Source organism: Quercus suber, unplaced genomic scaffold (genome assembly GCF_002906115.3).
Source record: "Quercus suber isolate HL8 unplaced genomic scaffold, Cork oak 2.0 scaffold_125, whole genome shotgun sequence".
Lineage (NCBI taxonomy): Eukaryota > Viridiplantae > Streptophyta > Magnoliopsida > Fagales > Fagaceae > Quercus > Quercus suber.
In genome coordinates, this window is record NW_027069589.1 from 618210 (window position 1) to 642459 (window position 24250).

At 35.4% G+C, this 24250-nt stretch overlaps 1 protein-coding gene across 1 annotated transcript; it reads right to left on the reverse strand.

Moving 5' to 3' along the window:
• Positions 1–382: 382 nt before the first annotated feature.
• On the reverse strand, positions 383–14357 carry LOC111984975 (mediator of RNA polymerase II transcription subunit 6). Its single transcript, XM_024016592.2, is given in 5 exon segments — positions 383–667; positions 1132–1238; positions 3133–3202; positions 3714–3888; positions 13756–14357. Coding segments are annotated over 5 exon segments (726 nt in total). The 5' UTR covers positions 13968–14357; the 3' UTR covers positions 383–505.
• Positions 14358–24250: the final 9893 nt, after the last annotated feature.

Here is a 24250-nt window from a genome sequence, read left to right on the forward strand (position 1 = left end):
GAAGGGTCAATATCATTTTGGGTCGAACTAGCAACATAGGAGCCAACCCAAAATACCATTTGTTTTATATTTGTACCGATCTTAGTTATCTACTCCACTAGCCATGCAATCACCATAAAAGGATGCTATACGCTCAATCTCACCATTGACATGAATACCTCACCTATATACATTAACTTTAACCTCGCTTGAGTCGAATGGAACTGATTGAACAAATTGCACATGTTGTATATCCCTGATCCTTTTCAATCTAATTTGACCAGCTGTATGTAAAATGCTTACACCCAGTCATCAAATGTAGAAATGTTAATTAACATTCACGTTCATGTCAAACAACTACAATGTTCATGTTCCTACAAAACTGACTAGAATGATTTACACATTTTATGAAAGTAAATTTTATAGATGGAACTTTCAGTATTAAGGTCTAAAAGATAAATAAACATACAAAGAAAATGCTGTTAAGAGTGTTAGTTGACATTTAAGTTGGGGAAACGAATGTTATTCAAAATTTCATTCTTTTAGCAGGACCTTGATCAATAATGGGATCAACTGGAGGAGGTTGTACTTCTCCAGATTGCTGCACTTCGGGTGCTTTCTCTGTGTCTGCACTGGCAGGAGGAACATAACCCTCTGGAAATGGTGGTGGCGGAGGAGCTGGTGGAAGCTACCCGAACAGAGAGGAGGTACAAATGTTTGACAAACAATCAAATTTACATTCCTTGAAAATATATCTGACTTCTAACCAAACTGAGACCTAACTTAACCAATTGTAAGAATCATAATCCCACAATCATAGTATTGCATTATTAGATTCTGCTTCCATATATAGCTATAGTTTTGTCAGGATTTCAATTAGCCAATGGAAAAAATTAACGGTAAAAATGATTCTTCCCATAATAAAAGATAAGAAGTATGCAAATGCCTTGATGGTTACATTTGCCATTGACTCAAATACACTGTAATGCAAAGGCTATTCAATTGAATTGATTTCAAGCATAGATTTGAAATAGTCACAAGTATCTCAGCTATCTAATCATTTCACTTCTATGGCAATGGCCCAAAAAAAAAAAAAAAAAAACCTTCAGTTAATAACATGGAGGAAAATTTCTAGAGATATACAGAAGTTACCTTTCGTTGCAAGGATGCAAGTATATGATCTATTCGCTTAACTTCCTTAAAATCAATCATCTATTTAGCAAACTTTGATTCCAAGGCTACACTCTCATCAGCATCAACTGCATCCGAAATGACAACAAACAAATCAACATGATAAGAACAAGATAACTAACGCAAATTTAAAGGAGAAAAGACCACAATTAAAACATATGGTAATTGTATAAATGCACATGTCCCTGTGCACATAGAGAGACAGAGAGAGATTGATGGCAAAAGACTTCCTCTTCTTCTATTAGATGTAATAAAAATGTATTTAAAAGAGTAAAAAGGGTGCGGCCTAGTGCACTGGAGTTCAAACAAAACCCTTCTAACATTTGAAGAATTGAAGTTTTGAAAAAAAAAAAAAAAAAAATTGTCATTTATAGAATTATCAAGACTGGATATCTGTTATCTTTGATATCATAATACAACCAAGCCAACCACCCATGCTTTAGACACAAGATTGCCTAGATTCTAACCAAGGCTGTTTACTTTCAGCCCCTTCTTTTGCACTTTTCAATTAAATTTTATTACTTATCTAAAAAGGTTATTAGAAGGTAAGCCAATAAAAGGTGAAATAAGAAATGAATCAACATAGATGTCAGATACTGCACCAATCAGACAGAGAAGAGAATGTTGGACACAGGTTTGAGCCAGTACAGGTAAAAATCAATGATTACACCGTCAAAATATTAAAGTTAGATGTGCAATAAGAAGGGGTTAAGACCAAACGACCTATAACTAAACAACACAGGCCCTAAATTGAAAGGCTTTGTTGAGTTCGTTCGTTAGTGACTATTCCTCTATAAATCTCTCAATCCATAAGGAACTTGCAATAACACAACCAAGATTCTCATATTCATTACAACAAATTTCAATAATGAAACATGAGGTGAAGCTGTAATGATTACCATAATTAAGCGATGCTTGAAACTATCAAACAGTGATCTATAACGATAACATTAGTTGCACAATCAGAGGTTCAGTTCCCAAAATTCAGGCCCTAGCCCAACTTTTACATAAAAGTAAGTAAATATGAGTTAATTAGAGAATTCTTTGTTTCAAATGTTTTCAATAAGTCCTAGTCTTCTTCTCCCCAGTGCCCCAACATCCAGCAAAATCAGGGATCAGAGGTACAGCTTGACAACACCAAAATATATTGCATACTTAAAATGCCCCAAAGCCATGTTATGAGAACATAGCGTATCCAAACAAGACATTTCTCTTTTAATCTGGGGAGATTAAAGCAGTATTAGATACAATAAAAATTAACAACTTTTAGTAAGATTATGGGGGTATCAAACATATTTATTGCTTTCTACAAGGCCTTCCAACTTTGTACAGCTTAGTTGTAGGTAGATTAGATAAAATAAAGGTGAACAACTTTTAGTAATAATGTGAAAGCTCGTAATATGAAAGGTGATATGAAGAACCAACTAGATACTTCCTATATTCCACAAACGCATTAGTGCCATTTCAAATTCCGTGCCTAGAAAAAAAATTCCTATATTTTCTCAATAATGATATCAGATAGTTTAAATTTGATTGATCAAACCTGTACTGAATGTTCCCATCTCCACCACCCCCACCACAAAAAAAAAAAAAAAAAAAAAAAAAAAAAAAAAAGATTCTTAACAGTTTAAGCAATGCACCTCCAAAAACCAAGATCTTATACAAACGCAAAAGGTCAAAAGCACATACACCGTCCAAGTTGAATTTCCCTTTTGAAAAAGACAATATAGATAAACAACAGGTCAATAAATGCATTGAGTTGAACTTTAGCTTTTACAGTAATGTCCTTTGATGTCTAATGTAAACAAATTTTTTTTTTTTTTTTTTTTGGAATCAAGGAGTGGCAAGAATTCAAAATTTACTTAGACCTTCGATAAATGAAAATAATTTTGGCAAAAACAAACAAGGAAAAACAAACAGGGAACATAATGAAAAGAAGCAAAGTATGTAGCAAGCAGTTACCATATCCAATCTTCTCCAACTTTGAAGCAGCAATAGTAAAAGCTTTGGATATATAATAAAGAGACCGGCTCTGCAACAGAGTACATAATCAATATCATATGAAGGTTATTTTTCTAAAATTAAAATAAAAAACTATGAAGAATATTTTCAATGCAGTCTTTCTAGTATTATGAGCAGGATGTAAACATCCAATATTCTGCTGTATCACAATCTGGCATCTGCAATGACATTTACTACTTCATATTCTACAATAACGAATAGTGACAATTTTTTTTGGTAAGTACGCACCCAATGGGTCTTTAACCCATGATCTCACCCTCCATCCATTATTACAGGTGAGGGTAGTGCCAGTTGAGCTATAGCTCATTAGCAGAAGAGTGACTAACTTTGGCTTCCATATGTCCAGCACATACCCTAAGTACGAATTTGAAACCTTTTGCTCTTAGGAAACTGAGATTTTCATCATATCCCAAAAGTTACCAATGTATATTTTATTCAAATCTGTGCTGACATACTAACATTGTCTATAGTTTCAAGAATATCATAGTGAGCAAAGAGATGTTTAAAAAAAAGGAACTTACAATTCGAGCAGCAAAAACATTACAAAGCTGCGGCGCTTGGTAAATTGAACCATCCAAAATATAGTATGTCAGCATTGGTGTAACTTTTTCAGGACCATCCCTCTTTTGCTTGCGGATGACAAATAAATGGGGCTCCATAACTTCATACAGCATGTGTTTGGTGCCTGAAATTTTTCTGTGCAATAAAAACAATAACAATCTTTAACTGTGCCATACTTTAAACAGTTCGGGCTGGCCTGCCACATGAACCAAAATCTTTAATATTGCCTTTAAAATGGGATCTCCAGAAGTTCAAAAAGTTAAGTTACTATCACCTCGCATAAAAATAACTCAAAAACGACAGAAGTTTTTGGTTACTCATGCTAACCACCATTATATTAAAGAAGGAAGATTAGTTTTCTGCTATATGACAGTAGTTGAAGCTCTACCTAGAAGACTAAAGGTAGTATAACCTTAAGGGTGATTAGTAATGTATCAAATTGTAATTTCCTATTTACATGTGTACACGAGTCTATTAGTTTTCTATATAAATATTGGAACAGAGCTTTGTATTCATTTGGAGCGTATTCGTAGGAATTTTTTGTGGGGGGTCTTCGGAGGAGTGTTTTAAACATTCTTTGGTGGCTTGGGAGAAGGTGTGTTCACCTCTAGAGATGGGTGGATTGGGGGTTAGGAAGTTAGTTCACTTCAACCAAGCCCCTATTAGGGAAATGGTTATGGAGGTTTGGCCAAGAAGGAACTCATCTTTGGCGGAGGGTTATAGCCCCCAAATATGGAGAGAGTCAAGGGGGGTGGGATACTAAAGAATGCAGAAGGGCCCACGGGTGTGGTCTTTGGCGTGGTATTAATGACAGTTGGGAGAGGTTCTCTAAACATTTGGCTCTTGTGGTCGGTGATGACTCCCGTATTCTTTTTTGGCATGATAGGTGGGTTAGGGATACCTCACTTAAAATGCTCTATCCTCAGTTATATGTGTGTTCAAATGACAAGGAAGCCTACATTTCTGATTTGTTGGGTCATCAGGAGGATGGGAGTAATAGATTTTGGAACTTGAGATTTTATAGGAATTTTCATGAGAGGGAATTAGAAGCTGCTTTCTCTTTCCTAGATTTCATTAAGTCTCGGCTTCCAAGAGGCATTGGGTGTGATAGTCCCCATTGGTGTCTTAATGGGAATGGTAAGTTCGATATTCGGTCTTTTTATAATAAGATCAGGGGTACATCTCCCTCTAGCTTCCCTTGGAAGGAGATTTGGAAAGTTAAGGTTCCTAAAAGGGTGGCTTTCTTCTTGTAGACTACAACCCATGGTCGCATTCTTCCCTTGGATAATTTGATGCTCTGAAGCCTCCCTTTGGTAAATAGGTGCTGTATGTGCTGCTATTTTGCGGAATATGTGGACCGTCTTCTCATTCACTATCCTGTAGCTTATTCTTTGTGGGTGCAAATGTTACAAGTTTTTGGGATTCAATGGGTCATGCCAGGTTCAGTGGAGAGTTTGGTGTTTTGTTGGAGTAATTGGTTGGGGAAATTTTCTTCGGACATACGGAATATGGTTCTTGGCTATTTGATGTGTTCTTTTGAGGCTATAGAGAATCACTTGATCAGCTACAAGCTCTTAGCCAAAGTACTCTTTTTGAATGGGCTAGGTGCTGGGGCTCCTCAAACTATTCTTCTACTCTAGAGTTTCTTACTTCCCTTAGAATTGCCCCTTAAGTTGCTCTTCTTATTTCTGTTTTGTTTTTGTTTACTGCTTTTTGTGTTCACCATCATGGACATGTTGTATTTGCTGTTTTCGTTTTTCTTCATGATTAATATACTTCTTATTACTTATCACAAAAGATAAGTTTGTAGATATTTTCTTCCCCAAGATTTCTCTCTAGATTTCTTTTTTATATGGTATCAGAGCTTGCGTTAAGCCTAACCTCTTAGTGTCAATATCTTCTTCATTCTCAAGCTATTTCCTTGGCATCCGATGCTAATCCCAACACCACCAATTTAATTGCAAATTCCATTTCCAATCTCAATTCTAGTTCTGCTTCAGAAACAACCAGAGATGATTCTACCAATCCTTATCTGTTTCAAAGTGGAGATAATCCAGGAAATGTCTTGGGTTCTCAGCTTTTGATTGGTGACAATTATCCTACCTGGAGCAGAACAATGCTTTTAACACTAACCATTGGATTCAAGTGTTCCAAACTTCTCCGCTTGGAGAAGATGCAACAATTTGGTGCTGTCATGGACCTTGATCTCAATTTCCAAAGAGATCGCCAACAGTGAAATTTATGCAAGTACAGCTTGCAAAGTGTGGCTGGATCTGAAGGACAGGTTCTCTCAGAAGAACAGGCCAAGAATCTTCAAATTGAAGAAAGCCATTGCTTCCTTGAATCAGAAACAATCCTCAGTAAGTGCATACTTCACAAACCCCAAGTCTCTTTGGGAAGAACTGGTTAGTTACTGTAATTTACTCATATGTCCATGTGGGGTTACAAAGGATATTCATGAAATTTTCCATCAAGAGTATGTTTTGCAATTCCTAATGGGATTGGATGATCTTATTAATGGAGCCTATGCCTACAATTTGCAAATTTTTCTCTCTTGTTCATCAAGAAGAGAGACAGAGAGCTATTGGATCTACAACCACTACTGTGTCAGTTGAGCCTGCAGCGTTGTTGAGCTAATCTGAGAACTATAATTCCAGATTCAAGATTCTAATTCCAAGACTAATACCTCTGGAAAGTTTGTGAAAAACAAAGACAAATCTGGATGCACTCACCGTGGATTGAAAAACCACACAGTAGACAGATACTACAAACTCCATGGTTATCCACCAGGATTTTATAGCAAAGGTAGAAAATCTAGGCAATCCTCACAGGTCAATCAAGTATTATCTATGCAGACTCGATCAAATGAGGTTGCTTCACAATTTGCATTTCCAAGGCAGTTTTCAGCGCCAAGGTTATCTCAGAGTTCTTGCCAAGAATTGATAGTGACGCAGGACAACCAGAACAAAACTGAAATAACAGAAAATAAATGGATATGACTTAAGAGTCAGCACTTAGGCCTTGCTTGGAGTCAACACCAAGCGAGAAAACCACTAGGAGTCAGCACCTAGGGTAGACCTGGAGTCAGCACCAGACCAAAGAAAGACCAAACGGCCATTGTTTTCATTCATCAAAATATCAACTATCTCCTCAAGGAGTACAATAGGTTGTTTATATAGGATTGCTAAACCCTAATTCTAATTGGCTAGGAAACCCTAATTGTCTTATTACAAAAATAACCTTGCTTCCCAAATTAAAATACTAATAGCCCAATAAACTACTAGGACCTAAAACATAAAAATACAATTGATTTGCACACATAAATAATATTAAATAATAAATTTCTTGCATCTCCCGCATGGGGGAATGGGCAGACTGACAATGAATTGGGCAAGTATGTAGTAAGTTAGGCAACGGTTTAAAGTTTTAAGAAAAATAGCATCTCGAGTTTTAGAAACTCGAGTCCCAAAGACTCGCTTTGCGAGCATTTTGGGACTGAAAATGCGATAAAGATCTCGAGTTTTAGAAACTCAAGTTCCTATAGTGACGTTTTTAAATCCTATAGTGACGTTTTAAAACCCTATAGCAGCGTTTTCCTGCAAAAAAAATTTTATAAGTCTGTTCAAGGAGCCCTATAGTGGCGTTTTTAATCCCTATAGTGACGTTTTAATGCCCTAAAACGGCGTTTTTATGCAAAATTTTTTCTAAATGTCATCAGGGAGCCCTATAGTGACGTTTTTAAGTCCTATAGCGGCGTTTTATAGAACTCGAGTCTTTAAAACTCGATTTTTATGTTGATTTTTTCTCCACATTTTATCCATTCACTTACAAATCGAAACTTAAAAACTTGAGTTTTATCTTAGAACTCGAGTTTTAAACACTCGAGATGCTACTTTTCAACATTCTTTTGCGCCGTGACAACTAACTAAATTTTTTAATATTTATTGTTATTTAGAAATAAAATCCTCTCCCGCATCATTCTCCTCTGGTTGGAGAAAACTCAACCTCGAGTTTTAAAGATTTGAAGGATTAAGATGTTGACAAATAACACTTGCTTCAAGTCTGAAATCACCTTAGGGAGCACAGAGAAAAGAAAAACCTTGAATTCCACCACATCAAACTCATTTGGAATAACAAAATCAATGTGTGGAATCAATATAATCTCGTCTTGAGTCTTATGAACCATAGGAAGCACTGTGGTTTTAACCTCTTTGACTTTACCAAGATGTAGATCTGCAAGGACTGTGGAGGGTTGATTAAAAGCACATTCAACAACTTCAACTTTCACATCATGTGCACCCTCGAACATAATACTCTCTTTAGGCACCATCTCTTCACCTTGTTGATCTTCAATAGATTCTTTTCCTTGCACGCATGTTAAAGCAACACTTGTCGAGGCATGTACGCTTGTGTCAACATTAGGCTTTGGTGTTGCTGGAGGATTCTCTACGACCAAGATATCATCATCAATGTGGTCTTCTATTGGGGCAGCAATAAGTTCATCGTGATCAAGTATCTTTGGTTTCCCAATTGAATCGGATTGAGTCTTCTTTTGCTTCATCTGAGCAATCCTGTCTTGAATATCTTTCATGAGCTTTACAGTTAATTCTGAAATGGGATGAGGATAAGGAGTCAACGTATTTGCTTCAACTTGAAAAGTACCACACTGAGATTGGGTAGATACTTAGCTCGATAGTATGGTGACAAATACTCATCACAAAACTTTTCTTTCATATCTTCCCACACACTAATGGCAGGTTCATAGTTTAGATAGCAGAAATATTCAAGCTTCTCCTAAAACTTTTGTGCTCCACCCCTTAACTTCAACTTAGCATACCTAACCTTTTTGTTATCTGCCCAATTTGCTTGCTCAAAGAATTGCTCCATCCCATTTATCCAGTTGATAAAATCTCGTGGATAAGTATTATCACCATCAAAATAAGGTGCTTCAGATATTGCCATGATAACCCAATGAACAAGAATCTTATTGAGTGATGTTTACTGAGCTGATCCTATTGTGGGCCTTTTGCTTTTTTTTTTTCTTTTTTTTTTTTGGGTGTGGGGCCGGGTCTTCTACTTGTAAAGTTAAACTGGTGTTGTATAAGCTGGGCTTAGGGCTTGTTAAAAGGATCGGACTGTGGGTTTTGCAATAGGATGACTTCTTTTTTTTTTTTCTTTTTTTTTTTTTTTAATGGGTGCTGGCCTATTGGATTGAGCTAAATTTATAATGGGCTGTGTTGGGTTCTTTATTTGGGCCGGGTAAAATTGTGTTTGAATGGCTAATGGGTCAGGTACAATTTTGAGAGACAAATGCGCTGGTTTTTTTTTTTTTTTTTTAAAAAACAAAAAGCTTGGTTACGTAAATGGTTAAAGAAGGGAAATAGGGGAATTTAGACAAGCCAGTGGGTTACCTCATGAGATTGGATAGATGCAGGTTTGGCGTTACAGTAGAACCAGCAGCGTGTGAGACTGAGGCTTCCGATGGTGTTGTGGTTGTGGTGGTTGGCCCTTCCGGCAGCTTGTGATGGCTGTGGGCAGCAGCTTTGGAACGACGGGGTGAGATTAGTATTAACGAATTCTTGCGGTACGGTACTGTTCTGGTGGAGTGGGTTATGGGTTTTTTGGATCTGGTTTCCTTTATGGGGCTTGGCTTTTGTGTGGGTATTGTGGTTTGATGGGATGAGAAACACGGCAATGAATTTTTTTTTTTTTTGGTGATATTTTCTGGTTCTTTCCTGCGGTGATGCTTCAACAGATCGGTGTTTACTCTGATACCAAAACTGATGCAAGACAACCAGAACAAAACTAAAATAATGGAAAATAAATGGATATGACCTAAGAGTTAGCACTTAGGCCTTACTTGGAGTCAGCACCAAGCTGGGAAACCACTAAGAGTCAGCACCTAGGGTAGACCTGGAGTCAGCACCAGACCAAAGAAAGACCAAACGGCCATTGTTTTCATTCATCAAAATATCAACTATCTCCTCAAGGAGTACAATAGGTTGTTTATGTAGGATTGCTAAACCCTAGTTCTAATTGGCTAGAAAACCATAATGGCCTTATTACAAAAATAACCTTGCTTCCCAAATTAAAATACTAATAGCCTAATAAACTACTAAGACCTAAAACATAAAAATACAATTGATTTGCACATATAAATAATATTAAATAATAATTTTCTTGCATCTCCCGCATCAGATGGCCTTTCTGAATGTTCAAGCCACAATTGGTAACTTTCAACATGAGAATTCTTCCACAACTGCCAATCTTGTTAATCAAGTCTCCACTGAAGGCTATAATCCTTTTCTACACATGTCAGGTATTCCAAAAAATTTGAAAGCTCAATTTTCTCTAGTACGTTTTCCCAGCATTCGCTCATGTCTGCTAATGATTGAATTTTGGATACAGGTGCAACAGATCATATGGTCAATTCCGTGTCCCTTTTCACTACTGTCAGTTCAGTTTCTCACCTTAGTGTTAAACTACCAAATGGTCAAATTGCTGTAGTCACTCATATAGGGACTATCCAAATTACATCTACCTTGACTTTAACCAATGTTCTTTGCATTCCTCTTTTTCATTCAATCTAATATCTGTTCATAAATTGACCAAGACCTTGTTTTGTTGCCTTATATTTTTGGACACATTATGTTTCATTCAGGACCTGCAAAATTGGAAAATGATTGGATTGGGTAAAGAAAAGGGAAGCTTATATGTTTTGGACATTCATTCAAAGCTCCTTCAATTTCCTTTGCCCAAGACATGCTTATCTTCCAATGTTCCAGCAAAATCCTTGAAGTCTTCTGCCAATGTTTCTTCTAACTATTTTTCTGCTTTCTCCAATAAGCCATCTGTATATAAACATTGGCATTCAAGGTTGGGACATCCTTCCTGGTCTCATCTAGTTTTTTTATCTTTCATTGTACCTCAGTTGATGTTGTTAATAATGCTGGTCTTGTATGCGATATATGTCCTTTGGCCAAGCAAAACAGACTCCCTTTTCCTTATGGAAAACATTTGTGCAAATTCCCTTTTGATTTTATACATATTGATACTTGGGGTCCATTTTCAGTTCCCACATTAGATGGTTTTCAATATATCTTGACTATTGTTGATGATTGCACTAGAACAATATGGGCCTAATTTTGATGCTAAATTTCTGTTAGATACATTTTTTACAATGGTTGAAACTCAATTTCATTGCAAAATTAAGTCTCTTAGATCAGACAATGCACCTAAGTTTGATCTCAAAACCTTTTTACCTTCTTAAGGAACCCTTCATCAATATAGCTGTGTTGGTACTCCAGAACAAAACTCTATTGTGGGAAGAAAACACCAACATCTTCTTGCAGTAGCTAAAGCTCTCAAGTTTGAGTCCAACATTCCCATTCATTTTTGGGTGGACTGTGAGCTTACTTCTGTGCATCTCGTCAACAGGAGTCCTTCACCATTACTCAACAATAGAAGTCCCTATGAACCTCTTTTCCAACCATCCCATCCTACTCTCATTTAAAGGTTTTTGGCTGCCTTTGTTTTGCATCTATTCTTCCTAATCATAGACTGAAATTTGATCCTATAGCTAATACTTGTGTATTTATTGGATACCCTTTTGGTGATAAAGGTTACAAATTACTTGACCTTTCCACCAATACAACTCTCATCTCTAGAGATTTTATTTTTCATGAACATATATTCCCTCAGTCCTATGTTTCTCCTTCAAAAGTCTATTCTATGCCTTTAGTTCAGGTCCTTCAGGATATATTCAATTTTCCCTTGGATTCATTTCTGTCATCCAATTCTGCAGACACTTCTTTAGACATTCCTGCAGTTTCTGATCTTGATCTTTCTTCACCCATTCCTGATACTAATCATAGCACTGATATTCTCTCATTTATACCACCTGCATCGCCTGCACAACCTGAACCTTTAACCAACCTGAGCCACCTGCCCAACCTGACCAACCTGTTCTTAGAAGATCTATTAGATCTCACACAGCTCCCACATATCTCCAGGATTACCACTGTGACTTGGCTACAAATCCAACTACTGTAGTTCTAAATGAAACTCAATCCTATCCTATCTCCCATTATCTTTCCTATTCCAAACTCTCACAATCCTATAAAGCCCTAACTGTAGCTCTCTCTTCCCAAACTGAACCAGTAACTTACCATCATGCTATTCAGTCTTCTCATTGGAGAGAGGGTATGGATGCTGAAATCTCAGCTTTGCAATCCAATAATACTTGGCTTCTCACTCCCCTTCCACCCCACAAACAGCATATAGGTTCTAAGTGGGTTTACAAAACCAAATACAAGGCAGATGGTAGTATTGAAAGATATAAGACAAGACTTGTTGCCAAGGCTTTCACCCAACAAGAAGGCCTTGGCTACCTTGAGACCTTCTCACCAGTGGCTAGGTTTGTGACTGTGAGGACCATTTTGGCCTTGGATGCAATTAAAAATTGGCACCTCATTTAATTAGATGTCAACAATGCATTTCTCCATGGAGATTTGCATGAGGAAGTGTATATGCAGCTGCCTCTTGGTTTTGTTCGTAAGGTTGCTGGTCAGGGGGAGAAGAAGAACTTGGTTTGTAGATTGACAAAATCATTCGATGGGTTGAAGCAAGCAAGTAGGAAATTGTTTGCCAAACTCACTGCTGCCATACTAACTCGGGGGATTCACTCAGTCTAAATCTGATTATTCATTGTTTACAAAGAATCAAAATGGCACCTTTCTTGCTGTCCTAGTATATGTGGATGACAAACTGGTCGCTAGCAATAATTTGGTGGCTGTAAAACAGTTAAGAGTTTTCTTCATGATCAATTTAAGTTGAAGGGCTTTTTTTTTTTTTTTTTTTTTTGATAAGAATGATATATATATATATATGAAAGGCTACTCTATGCATGAAAAGCACAGAGCAAACCCAAAATTACAAGAAGAAAAAAAACAGAGAAAATACATAAAAAAAAAAAAAAAAAAAAAAAAACGAAGCAACATATTAATCACAAAAGAGAAAGAGAGCTAAGAAAATAAGGGAGAGATGGGTGTCATTTATATACAACAGTTTTCTTTTTTACTAAAACCCTTGGAATATACAACAGTTTTCAAAGCTACTAAGCAAGATGGGTGTCATTTATATCTTCGCCCCATCTTTAGGGGTATGACAATAGTTGAAGCTCTACCTAGAAGAACAGGTCGTATAACCTTAAGGGTGATTGGTAATGTATCATATTGTAATTTCCTATTTACACGTGTACATGAGCCGGTTAGTTTGCTCTATAAATATTGGAACAGAGCTTTGTATTCATTTGGTTGAGCTTAATGCAAATAAGATCAGTTTCTAGATATTTTCTTCTCCAAGTTTTCTGTGGATTTTTGATACATTAGCTATGAAATGGATCAAAATGATTTTTACTCACTTGAGCTCGTGGGCAGTTCACACCTTTGCCATCACTTTCAAAGTTCATTATCCTATTTCCAAATAAAAAAAGACCCGAGTCAATGAATTTCACAACCAAATTTTAAAACAATATTCTCAAAAATTGCCTCATTATCTTAAAACTCCAAAAGAAAGATTTCCCCTTGCATTTTACCCCTTTCCCTAATTCCATCCTAAATACCTAATCAAACACCATAAGAAGAAAGGAAACAATTCAAAATTTATAACTTTTTATTCACCCCTTTATTCAACAACCAAATGGGCACCACTCAAAAACTTACATAATCTCACACACCCCAAAATCAAAACCGCAACAAAATTCTAAACTACACTTCCACCAAATCAAAGTATCCAAATTTATCACATTTTCTTGCCCCCGTTACTCAGCAACCAAATGGGCAACACTCAAAACTTCAAAAAAATACAAAAAGCAAAGCAAACCCGTGTGCCAAAATACCCCAGCAAAGCTTCTATAACTACAAATCCAACCAAATCAAACACATGCCCACAATTACAAATTGGACAAAAAGTAGAAATAAACTCATAAAGTTGGCAACTTACGAGAGGTGAGAGAGGTCGAGTGGGTGGATGGAGCGCATGCGGAGTTGCTCATTATTGCAAGTCCAGTCGTAGAATGGCGAGAGAGCAAAGTAATCGAACACCAAGTTTCGGTCCAGAGGGTAAGTGTTGAGCCACAACTGGTCCTTGAAGCATATCCCCGTCATATCTGTCCCCGGTGCCGGAGCCACCGCCGTTAGACACTCCGGATTCATAGCCGAACCACCAGCCACCGGCGGCGTCGCAATAGTAATATATTAGTCCCACTCGTTGGGTTCTCTCTCAGTAGTTTGAAGAGCTTTGGTTCGACTTAAGAGAAACTGAGAAAGTGGGAAACAGAGAAAAGTAAACCCACCTGTAATTATGTAAGAAAAAGTGCTTGAACTCAGGTGGGCTTGAATTCAGCCCAAGAACATTGTGAAGTGTAAACTTTTGCGAAATCTTTCATTAACCAAAGTTGGCCCTCGAGCTTTCGAGACAGTGGATGTATTTGCGGGTACCTTGGAAAGTGAGCATGGAGGAAGATTTACGTTTGGGCTATGAAAATTCTTTGTTGGGAATTTTTTTTTTTTTTTTTTATTACTAATTGCTAGCTAAAGATTGGATTTTTAGGAGTTCTTCTCTTTACTTTAGTAATAAATTTCAATTTTTTTAATAAAAATAATAATTTTTATTACTTGCTTTGGATTTTTATTATTTTATTACATTTTGTTTTAAGTTTATGCAATTTTAAATTTTAAAGAATTTCTTTTAATTATTTAAAGCTTTTTAGACTATTAAATTTGACGTAGAATAGTCAATAACATGTATCATGATTTGATTGGATCAAATAATACACATGACATAGTAATGTGTCACTTAATGAAAATATCAACATTTTTCTAGCAAATGAGCTAACAAAAAAATTATATATAAGGCTAAAAAATAAATTCAAATTTTAAAACTTTAAAGTGTAATATTATAACAAACATATATGTGTGTGTGTTTCTTATATCTTTTATTATCAACAAAAACAAAAACAAAAGCAATAGTAGCATGTGCATAATGTGTGCTAATAGCTCTAGTATTAACTATTAAGTAGAAAGATAAATTATTCTTTTTTTTTTTTTTTTTCTTTTCTAAAGAGAGATAAATTCTAGATTTTCTCTCATGTATTATTATATGATATTCAACCATAAAAGAATAGTATGGTAATTTATGCACAGAAGCCACATCCATGTGTTTAACTACGCAAGGGTTGGATTGAGCAGGTAAAAGCTAATATTTCTATCCAATCTGCCACTAGCGAGTAGAGAAAATTCCAATCTGCCACTAGCGGGTAGAGAAAATTCCAATCTACCACCAACCCACCAAAGTCTAAATTCGGTGGATTCGTTACAAATTTTGGCAGTTTCAACTCAGCAGGTTCAGCAGGTTGGCATTAACAATGTTCTTTTTAAAAAATTATCACAAACCACAATTTGTTATTGAATAATCTCAAAATATAACTAATACACACAAAAAAATTAAAGGTAGATTTCATTGAATAATCTCAATTCCAACCAAAACATAGGATTGATGAAAAAGTATAATCTTTAACAGACCTTGTCTCCACACACAAAAATAAATAAATAAATAAAAACCAGTATGTTGCTGCTTTACAACCAAGGGAAATTAAATCAACAAACCCAAAGTCTTAACATTCCTAAAGTCACATCAATGATTCAAAATAATAACATACCAACGTGACAAAGAAACATCAAAATGGTATGCATGTTCTTAAAAACAATTATCACTACAATTAGTTATTGAATACAGAGTATATATGTACTTTTAATAAACTATAGAATATATATAACCAACTTTGGTGCCTAAACTAACCGTATTACAAACTATAAGAACCACTAAGAGTATTACACGTGCACAACAATATAACTAACTCTATTATTAGAAACTTAATGACCTTTAGCTTTTCAAAAATGTTAAGGAAGAAAAAAAACAAAACAACAAGAAAAAGGGAGGGAGAGGAAGCGGTTGAAGGTGAAGGCTAAATAGTAAATACAAAGTGTAGTATATGGCTGAAGTGAGTTTATGGTTTCAATGTTGACTTTTTATATTTTCTTTAAGGAATTGATTACTGATTAGCTGTAAAAATTGATTAGGTGAATTGATTAGCTTTAATATACAGAATATACAGTTGAACTCAAATAGTGTAAAACATTATAACTTGTTTAGACCCCCAATTTTAAATAACCAGTGTAATTGCTTTTACTCTAACTTATCTAAGTGCGGAATAAGAATAAATAAGATGCAATAACCGAAACAACTCTCTAAGCCATAACCACAAACAAACAATAATAAATATAAAGCTTAAAGAGTAAGGGAAGAGAGATACAAACACAAGATAATACCAAGACGTGTTACTGAAGAAGAAACTGAAGTACTTAACAAAAAACTTCTCCTGACCCATTAAGCCAAAAAGTTTTGGAAGTATGTCTTGAGCTCTGAGAACTATGTATAAGATGGTATAACCTCTGCGTACCTCCTCCATATAACTCAATATGTAAGGTTAATTTATAAGCATCTTGAAAATTATATGATTTTAATATTCAAGCCATACTTGTAAGTAACTTGTTAGATATCTAAATATATTCAGATTAAATAACAATTTTAGCATTTAAGAAACTTAACGTGTGGGTGGTCATAAAGGATTAATGGCTTTTCACCACATGGTCTAAATAACAATTATTATTAACAAACTATGAGTCAATAATTATCTGCCCAAACTTAGATAATATACACAATCACTAGCTCATGCACTTCATCAAACACATTGTGAGCAATACTTCAATATTTTAAAATTCTAGGAAAACAACCCTCAAGTCAGAAACCCATTCACAAAAAACATGACATTACTTAATAAAAATCACAACCTCTTAAAAACACAAACCAATCATCAATCATATCAACTACAGAATCATAAACATGAATAAGAACCTAGTTATTAGATATAAACTAAAAATCAACCAAAATCTTAAAATCCCATAAATAAAAATCACCATTTCTATAGAACCCATTAACCAAAACCGTAGAATACATATGTCACAACCCAAATCCATGGAAAATGAATTTAGATGCATGACTAACTTGCTAATCTTGCATATCTCAATAAACATAATTAATTCCAAATTAAATAAAACTCCAAATAAAAAATGCTCTTAATAAACCTCATACAATATCTAAAATCCATAAAGTAGAAATAATCTCCAAATACTGTAAAATCTTAAACGAAATAAAAATAGCTAAAAATTCTATAAGACTTCAAGCATTATTGAAGTCGCCCAAAAACTCCCACGCTTTACCTTGCACCTTATGAAGATCCAAAGATTTTGTTTTCCAACTAAACTTTAATTTGAAAATTGTAATTGATGGGATGAGCGGGCCACACATCTAGCTAGTAAGCAATTATACACAATACACATTAGAATAAAGTCAAACAAAGCACGAGTATTTAGATTTCACAATTCCACTCAATGATATCAAATATATATTTCCAAACATATAGTGAGCTGCTTAATATATATGTAATCAATCTTAAAATCATTCAAAAACACATATAGATAATTGATTAGAGCACAGTGTCACGTCACATATACACATATCACATATTTTCACATACAATTTTGTGAGCAGATATCAACATCTAACCCCTGCTGGTGAGGGTTCAACAAATATTCTCACATACAACCTTGTGAACGGGCTTACACATATATCTGATCAATTTTAAAAGCATTTAATGAGTCACATATCACAAAAGCAAAGTTTATACAAAGTAGAATAATTTTCTTAATAGTAACAATCCTCCCAAATATAGAGGCTTATTGAAGATCACAATATCGAATTGAATATAAATCAAAGGATGCTTGACTCTCTTAGGGAATGAATAGGAACTGAGAAGTTTATATAAATATTTTACAATTCTTGCATAAGACTAAAAAATCAATTTGCTAAAAGAAACATTTTAAATATCATTTGGAAAAATAGGAATATGACTTTGAAATCACTTGATTTTAAACAAATTTAAAGAACAAGAATCTTTTTAGAAAACCTACCTTGGAACTCAATTCTTATCTAAAAATAGTTTAGTTTTGAAATAATCTTTTAAATGAGATTCAGACGTTAAAAACGTTATTTAAAATTCAAATTTTCTCTTTAAACCATTATTTAAAAGTCGAAGTTTCTCTTTCGATGGTGTAAAAATGCTTTTGATAAACTTTAGAAAACATATGCTTAAAAAACAGAACAACTTTTGACTTCTAAGAACCCAATAGACAAAACTTGTGAATATTATGCATAATTACTTACCATTCTTGCTAATACTTGTAGTCTAGATACAAAATCAAATGAGCTCTTCCTCCACATCTAAAAGTAAAGGAGTAACACAATTATATAATTAATCCGCCTTGCCACATACCATAAGGATGTAAGGGACACTTCCTAATAATTTACTAGTCTTTAAACATCTCTACAATCCTCCATAATATATTACTTCTCCTTACTATTATGTCTTTGAGGCTAATAGAGGCATTACCACCCATAAGGATATCATCTAATCAGAATATGCTAGCTAGCGGTTCACCAAGATTTTCATCAAATCCTAATAGGTTAATACCAATACAGCCATTGTCCATTTAAGTGTCAAATTCATATTTTCTTTAAGATTTAAATGTCACCATGAAATACTGTATAAGATCCAAATTGAAAATGGTAAAATTCACACTAAAAGGTACACTTATCTCATACTACACCATATAAAGGTTTATTCACACAGTGGACACAGCTTCAATGAAAAGTTTACAAAACTATCAAAACTAAATATTTCACTAGTATAAATCCTTAGTTGATTTTTGGGTAATGATTAACTATTGTTTTCCAAGGTTATCCAAGCCAAGAACACAGAAAGTAAAAGATGGAAACATGGAGTGATACTTGATTGAGAGATCAATCTTGAATGCTATAGCCTATAGATGATGCCTTCAATAGTTCATGTACAATTTTCTATTTCTTTTCTTCTTTGGCTTACACATATAATGAACTAATGAAGAGACCCTGATGCTTAAATATACTTCCAAGATTTCATTATTTTTAATTAACCTCAATTTAATGTGTTATTAACTACTGACTTGTTTAGATATGCTGGAACTTCAAGGGATTCCAATAACTCTAAGACTTCTTATCCAATTAGGTTTTTATTCACTTATCCTTTTCTGTAACTGATAAGGAGACCAAAAGTTTTATATTAATAACCCGCAAAGTAACTCTCCACGATACATCTTTTTTATTTATTATTATTTTAAACTACCACACAAAATTGTGTGCACTAAAACTTTAATTTTCTCACCTATTTTGTAGCACCACAAAATTGTCTGTAAAACTAGTACCTCAACTCTATAATAATAATGATGATGTACAATGATGATCATAAAATAAAATCAGGGTATTACACTTTCCCCCCCTTAATTTAAAGGCAATACTAAACAACAAACAAGTACAATGACATTATAAAATGTTGTCTCAAATACAAACCAAGAGTTCAAATAAACAAACACACATAAAGTGTTGTTTAAAGTACAAACAAAGAGTTCAAAGCTTCAAATAAATTACATTCAACATCAAAAAAGAAAAAAGAAAAAAGAAAAAAGAAAAAAGGAAGACAAGACTTTAAGATGATCACATAACAACAACATCCTCTTCTTCAACATTTTCCTCATCATTTTCAACAAGCATAACCTCCAACTCCAACTCATCTAGTGATAGAAATGCAATCTCAAGCAACCTAGATCCTCCAAATGGTTCATCCCAAGAATCACCACCAATTTCCCACTTTTGAGATTTCCCTTTATTGTAATCCTCCCCCTTTCTTGAAAGAATTCAAAGATTAGAATGAACAAATACTAAGAGTAATTTGGATTCTCCTGTACCAAACGCCACCTTAAAGAAAAAAAAACATATTTTTAGGCATTTAGGAAAGGACATTTTTGAGGAAAAAGCTTTTTTTTTTTATAGAAAGATTTAAAGGAAAATCTTTTTTTTTTTTAAGACTTTGTTTTAGAAAAAGAAAGCATCTTTTGGAAAATGAAGGAAAAAGGACTTTTTGAAAATCATTTCCTTAGAAAGCATGTAAAGAATATGTTTTACCCAGTCATATTAATCTATGGAAACATCATTGATGAGGAAAGTAAAGAGCAACAATAGTAAGAGAGTAAGAGTGCTATGTATCTAAGACAAGCAAAATAAGGTGCTAAAATTTAAATAACATTAAAATAAAAGCTAGAATTTAAATGACATTAAAATAAAGTGTAGGAATTTAAATAACATTAAAATAAAGTGCTGAAATATTGTAAAGGTTCTTTAAAAAAAAAAAAAGTCCTTCTTAAATAAATTTTAATCTCTTCCAAGCCTTAGGGGTGTTTCATCAAAAAGAGATGGGAGTTCTAAGCTATCAACCATCCTTATGAGACATACCCCTATTGTGCTTTACTTGAGGTTTAAAGTCCATTTAAAAGGGATATAAAGAAAATCTTTTTCTTTAGGTGACTCAATAGTAATATATATATATATATATATAGAGAGAGAGAGAGAGAGAGAGAGAGAGAGAGAGAGAGGAAAGTAAAAGGGAAGGGGGATTGAGCATAAATTAAAAGGATGACATTAAAAGTAAAAGGGGATGGGGTTGAAATTAAAAGGGATGACAATAATATAATGGGGATAGGGAAGTGCTTGAAATTAAATGGGATGATAGTAAAGTAAAAAGGGAAGGGGAAGTGCTTGAAATTAAATGGGATGACATTAAAGTAAAAGGGGAATGGGAAAACACGAAGTTAAATGGGTAACAACATATATACATAAGCAGAGCATAAAAATTCCTAGATGCCTAGAAGAAAATGAGATTTCTTCCTATTGGACTGTGAGCTATGTCATTTCACCTCAAAACCAATGGGTGATGAGGAGGACACACTTAAATCTTTTATGGCCTTTAATATCACACCACACGAGCTTGTTTTTAGAGTGGTTATAGGGAGTCAAATTGTGATTCCCCCAACAATCCCTCCTTCACAATGACACTCCCGTGACTTGAACCTATGACCATGACTTTAATACCATTTGTCTGACCGTGAGCTGTGCCATTCTATCTCAAAACTAATTGGTGATGAGGAAGACATACTTAAATCTTTTATGGTCTTCGACATCACGCCATGTAGGTCTGTTTTTAGAGTGGTTGTAAGGAGTCAATTTGTGGCCCCCTAACACTTCCCCCTAAGGTTGCTTCCCATATAAAGTCTAGGAGATGGTTCAATACCCATCTAGGGATACAACATCACAACCAACGACAAATAATATGGACATAAAGATAAAAAGATAGATACACAATAATAAAAGCATGGAATTTAAAGCAAGTAAAATAAAGAGAAAAGATAAACAAATAGAGATTCATATATATAAATGGATGATGTTTACATGAGAGAGTAAAGAAAATGGGATGAGTATAGTTATAGGAAAACTATCCCATCCCTACAAGCTTACCCAAACAATTACAAATAAAATGAAAGAAGCTTTTTTTTTTGTGAGTGGTTTCCTAAAGGGTGAAGGCTTACCCTCATCAAGTCGAAGAGACTAGCTTCCCCCAAGGACTTCGTCTCATGCTCGAAGCATTTGTCAAGGCCCGCGACCTTGGTAATAGATTGAACTGTCTCAATGGCATGTTGCTTAAGCCTCACTAACACAAGGATAATTGAAGGGGTGACGGGGCCTTGAAAGGTCATTAGGCCTTTACCCACGCCATGGCGTAGAAGCTCAAGAATACTTTGGGATGTACCCACTTGATTCGACTGGATGGGTGAATCCATCACCTTCTTTTGAAGGGCATTCACCATTGCTCATGTTCTTCCTCTTCTAACCTACCTTGGTTGAAGGGGTCAACATCCCACCTAGTTGGGCTAGAGCAACAGCAGCCTTCTTCACCTCCAAAGCCCTTTTTCTCCTAAGATCCATCTCTAAAACAATAACACATGCAATAAAACAAACGAATCAGGTATATATATAGACAGACAAAGTAGGACGATGAAGGAAGAAAAAACTTATGTAAATGAGCTTGGGCATCTAATTGTCTGACCTAGTCGGTTGGTAAGGGCCCACCATAGAAAGCTTAGAGTCTGTCTAATGTGGCTAAGTCCTACCACCTCCTTTCCCCAAGTGGGATCAAAAGAATATGTTGAAGAAAGTCTTCCTTCACCTCGTTGATCATTGGGCGTGCTTGAGTTGAAATAAATTAAAGAATAATGAAGGTTAGAATCAGATGAAGGTAAAGACCAACAGATGAGACATAGGGCAAGGGTTGACGACTCACTAAACTTCTCCAAAATACCCCAAGTATTATTGAACCCGTCGGGCATTCTATCCCATTCGTTGGGCCTACACACCTAATTCAAACCTTGTACAAAGAAATACTTGCTTTTCTAATCACGATTGGAATCAAGCATATTTGACACTAACTTACGTGACGGTTCACGACATACGGGGTTATAGAAACCCTTCAATGCAGCAATCTGCTGGGGCTTGTAGCAGTAGAAAAATTCGTTGAGGGTAAGGTGATGATAGCCCCTACTTATTTGACCCCACAACACTTCAGGCTCAAGAAAAATCCTCCATGCATTTGGGGCAATTTGGCAAATGGATACATCTACTCAGTAATAGGCAACCTCAGCCCTGCGATAAATATGGCTTCATAGAAGTTGACAACTATGGTTTTTCTAGAGTAACATTTCTTGTTTTTCTTCACCATCCATATAGGAACATTGTCAAGAATTTGGAAGTGGGGATGGAGCCTGTCAAAGACGTCCTTCGACATTTTTGGAACGAAATCGTTCACCAACCAGATGGATAAAAGGATGAACGACTTAAAATTTCACCCGATGGGCTAGAGTCCTCTTTCTCCTCCTCATCGACTTCTACTTCTTCTTCTTCTCCTTCCCCTTTCTCTTCCTCTTTCTCAAAAGAATGGGCTGGCGATTCCCTTTTTAGGAAGCTAGACGAATCCTCTGCCATGGGTTCATATCTCGACGGATAAACCTTGTTGTCACCCATAACTAGACGAACTGACAACAAATGTTCACTCATCGCTTCTCTATCACCTGATATCCTCTCACCTACAAGAAAATACTAAGTATCTATTCATACAAGGAATAGATGCTAGACCGACGAAAAATCAATTTGTGAGAAGTACAAGTAGAAATAAAGAGTACATGGAAATAAAGGAAACTTACTTAAAAGGAAACCGACGACAGAAGGCTAACTCGATGAATGATTTTGAAGAGTGACGGATGAGCTCAAGGGGCTGATGAATAAATGAGAAGATCTAGAGAATGCAAAGAAGTAAAATAAATGTACAGAAAGGCTAATGAGGGTATTGGGCTACTTATATAGCAAAGAAGCACGAAGTGACATTACTATTCAAGTTACCTAATCAGGGATTGCCACGTGTTGCCTAGCCTCCTTAAAAGATATTTTTACCTCTATAGATAATACAAACCCCGAGGATATAATTAATAACCACAGAGCATTTCGATGTACTTCGTGGCCCGTCGGGATAATTGATGAACGACAGAGTAAGGGGCAGCTAGTAGGGGTATTTTTTACCACAAAAATTTTCTAACTCTTTTAACCATCAAACTAGAAGATTCATTGGGCATTGAGTCCTCTATCAATGTAGGAGCATCCATCAAGCCTAAAACCTATTTTGGCCAGAAGGGCACCTTTTGTACTGTCATCCCAGTAGCCCGTCGGGTCCAAAGATGAACTGGCAAGACGACAAGCATACCAACAGATGAATATACCAATTGGTGAAGGTACCGACAGGTGAAGGTACCAAGCATATCGATGGGTAAGGATGAGCACTGACGAATGGGTAAGCATACCAAAGGAGGACAAGCATGCTGATAGGTTGGTAAGCATGCTTACGGGTTGGCAAGCATACTGATAGGTAAAAACACTTGTCCTCCATGATATGTGCATGTTCCCTACTCATGTGTCCTTATATGGAAAGAACTTGCACACCACGTCCAAGAACCTACTCTATGTTCATATCTTCCTTGTATAGGAAGAAATGCCCTAAGATCTTGAGGCCTTGACTCCAAATCTTCTCTACAAGGAAAAATCCGACATTCAAGGGATCTTGGTTAGCTCTACACCACTATATAAGCACCAAGCTTCCTTTTCTTTAAGGTACGTAGAAAACCCTTAGCTCACACTATTGAGGTCTCAAAGGTTTTTCAATCACTGACTTAACCTTCGGAGGATCTTTGGTTGGCACTCTACCGGTGCTCTCTGTCAGTTCTTTGCTTTCTTATTCTTCAGGTACTTTCATTGGTGCGCACTTGGAAGATTAGCTCACTAATGATTTTTGTGCATTATCAATTATTATTATTATTATCCCTCCCAAAATTTGCTCACATGTTTTGCA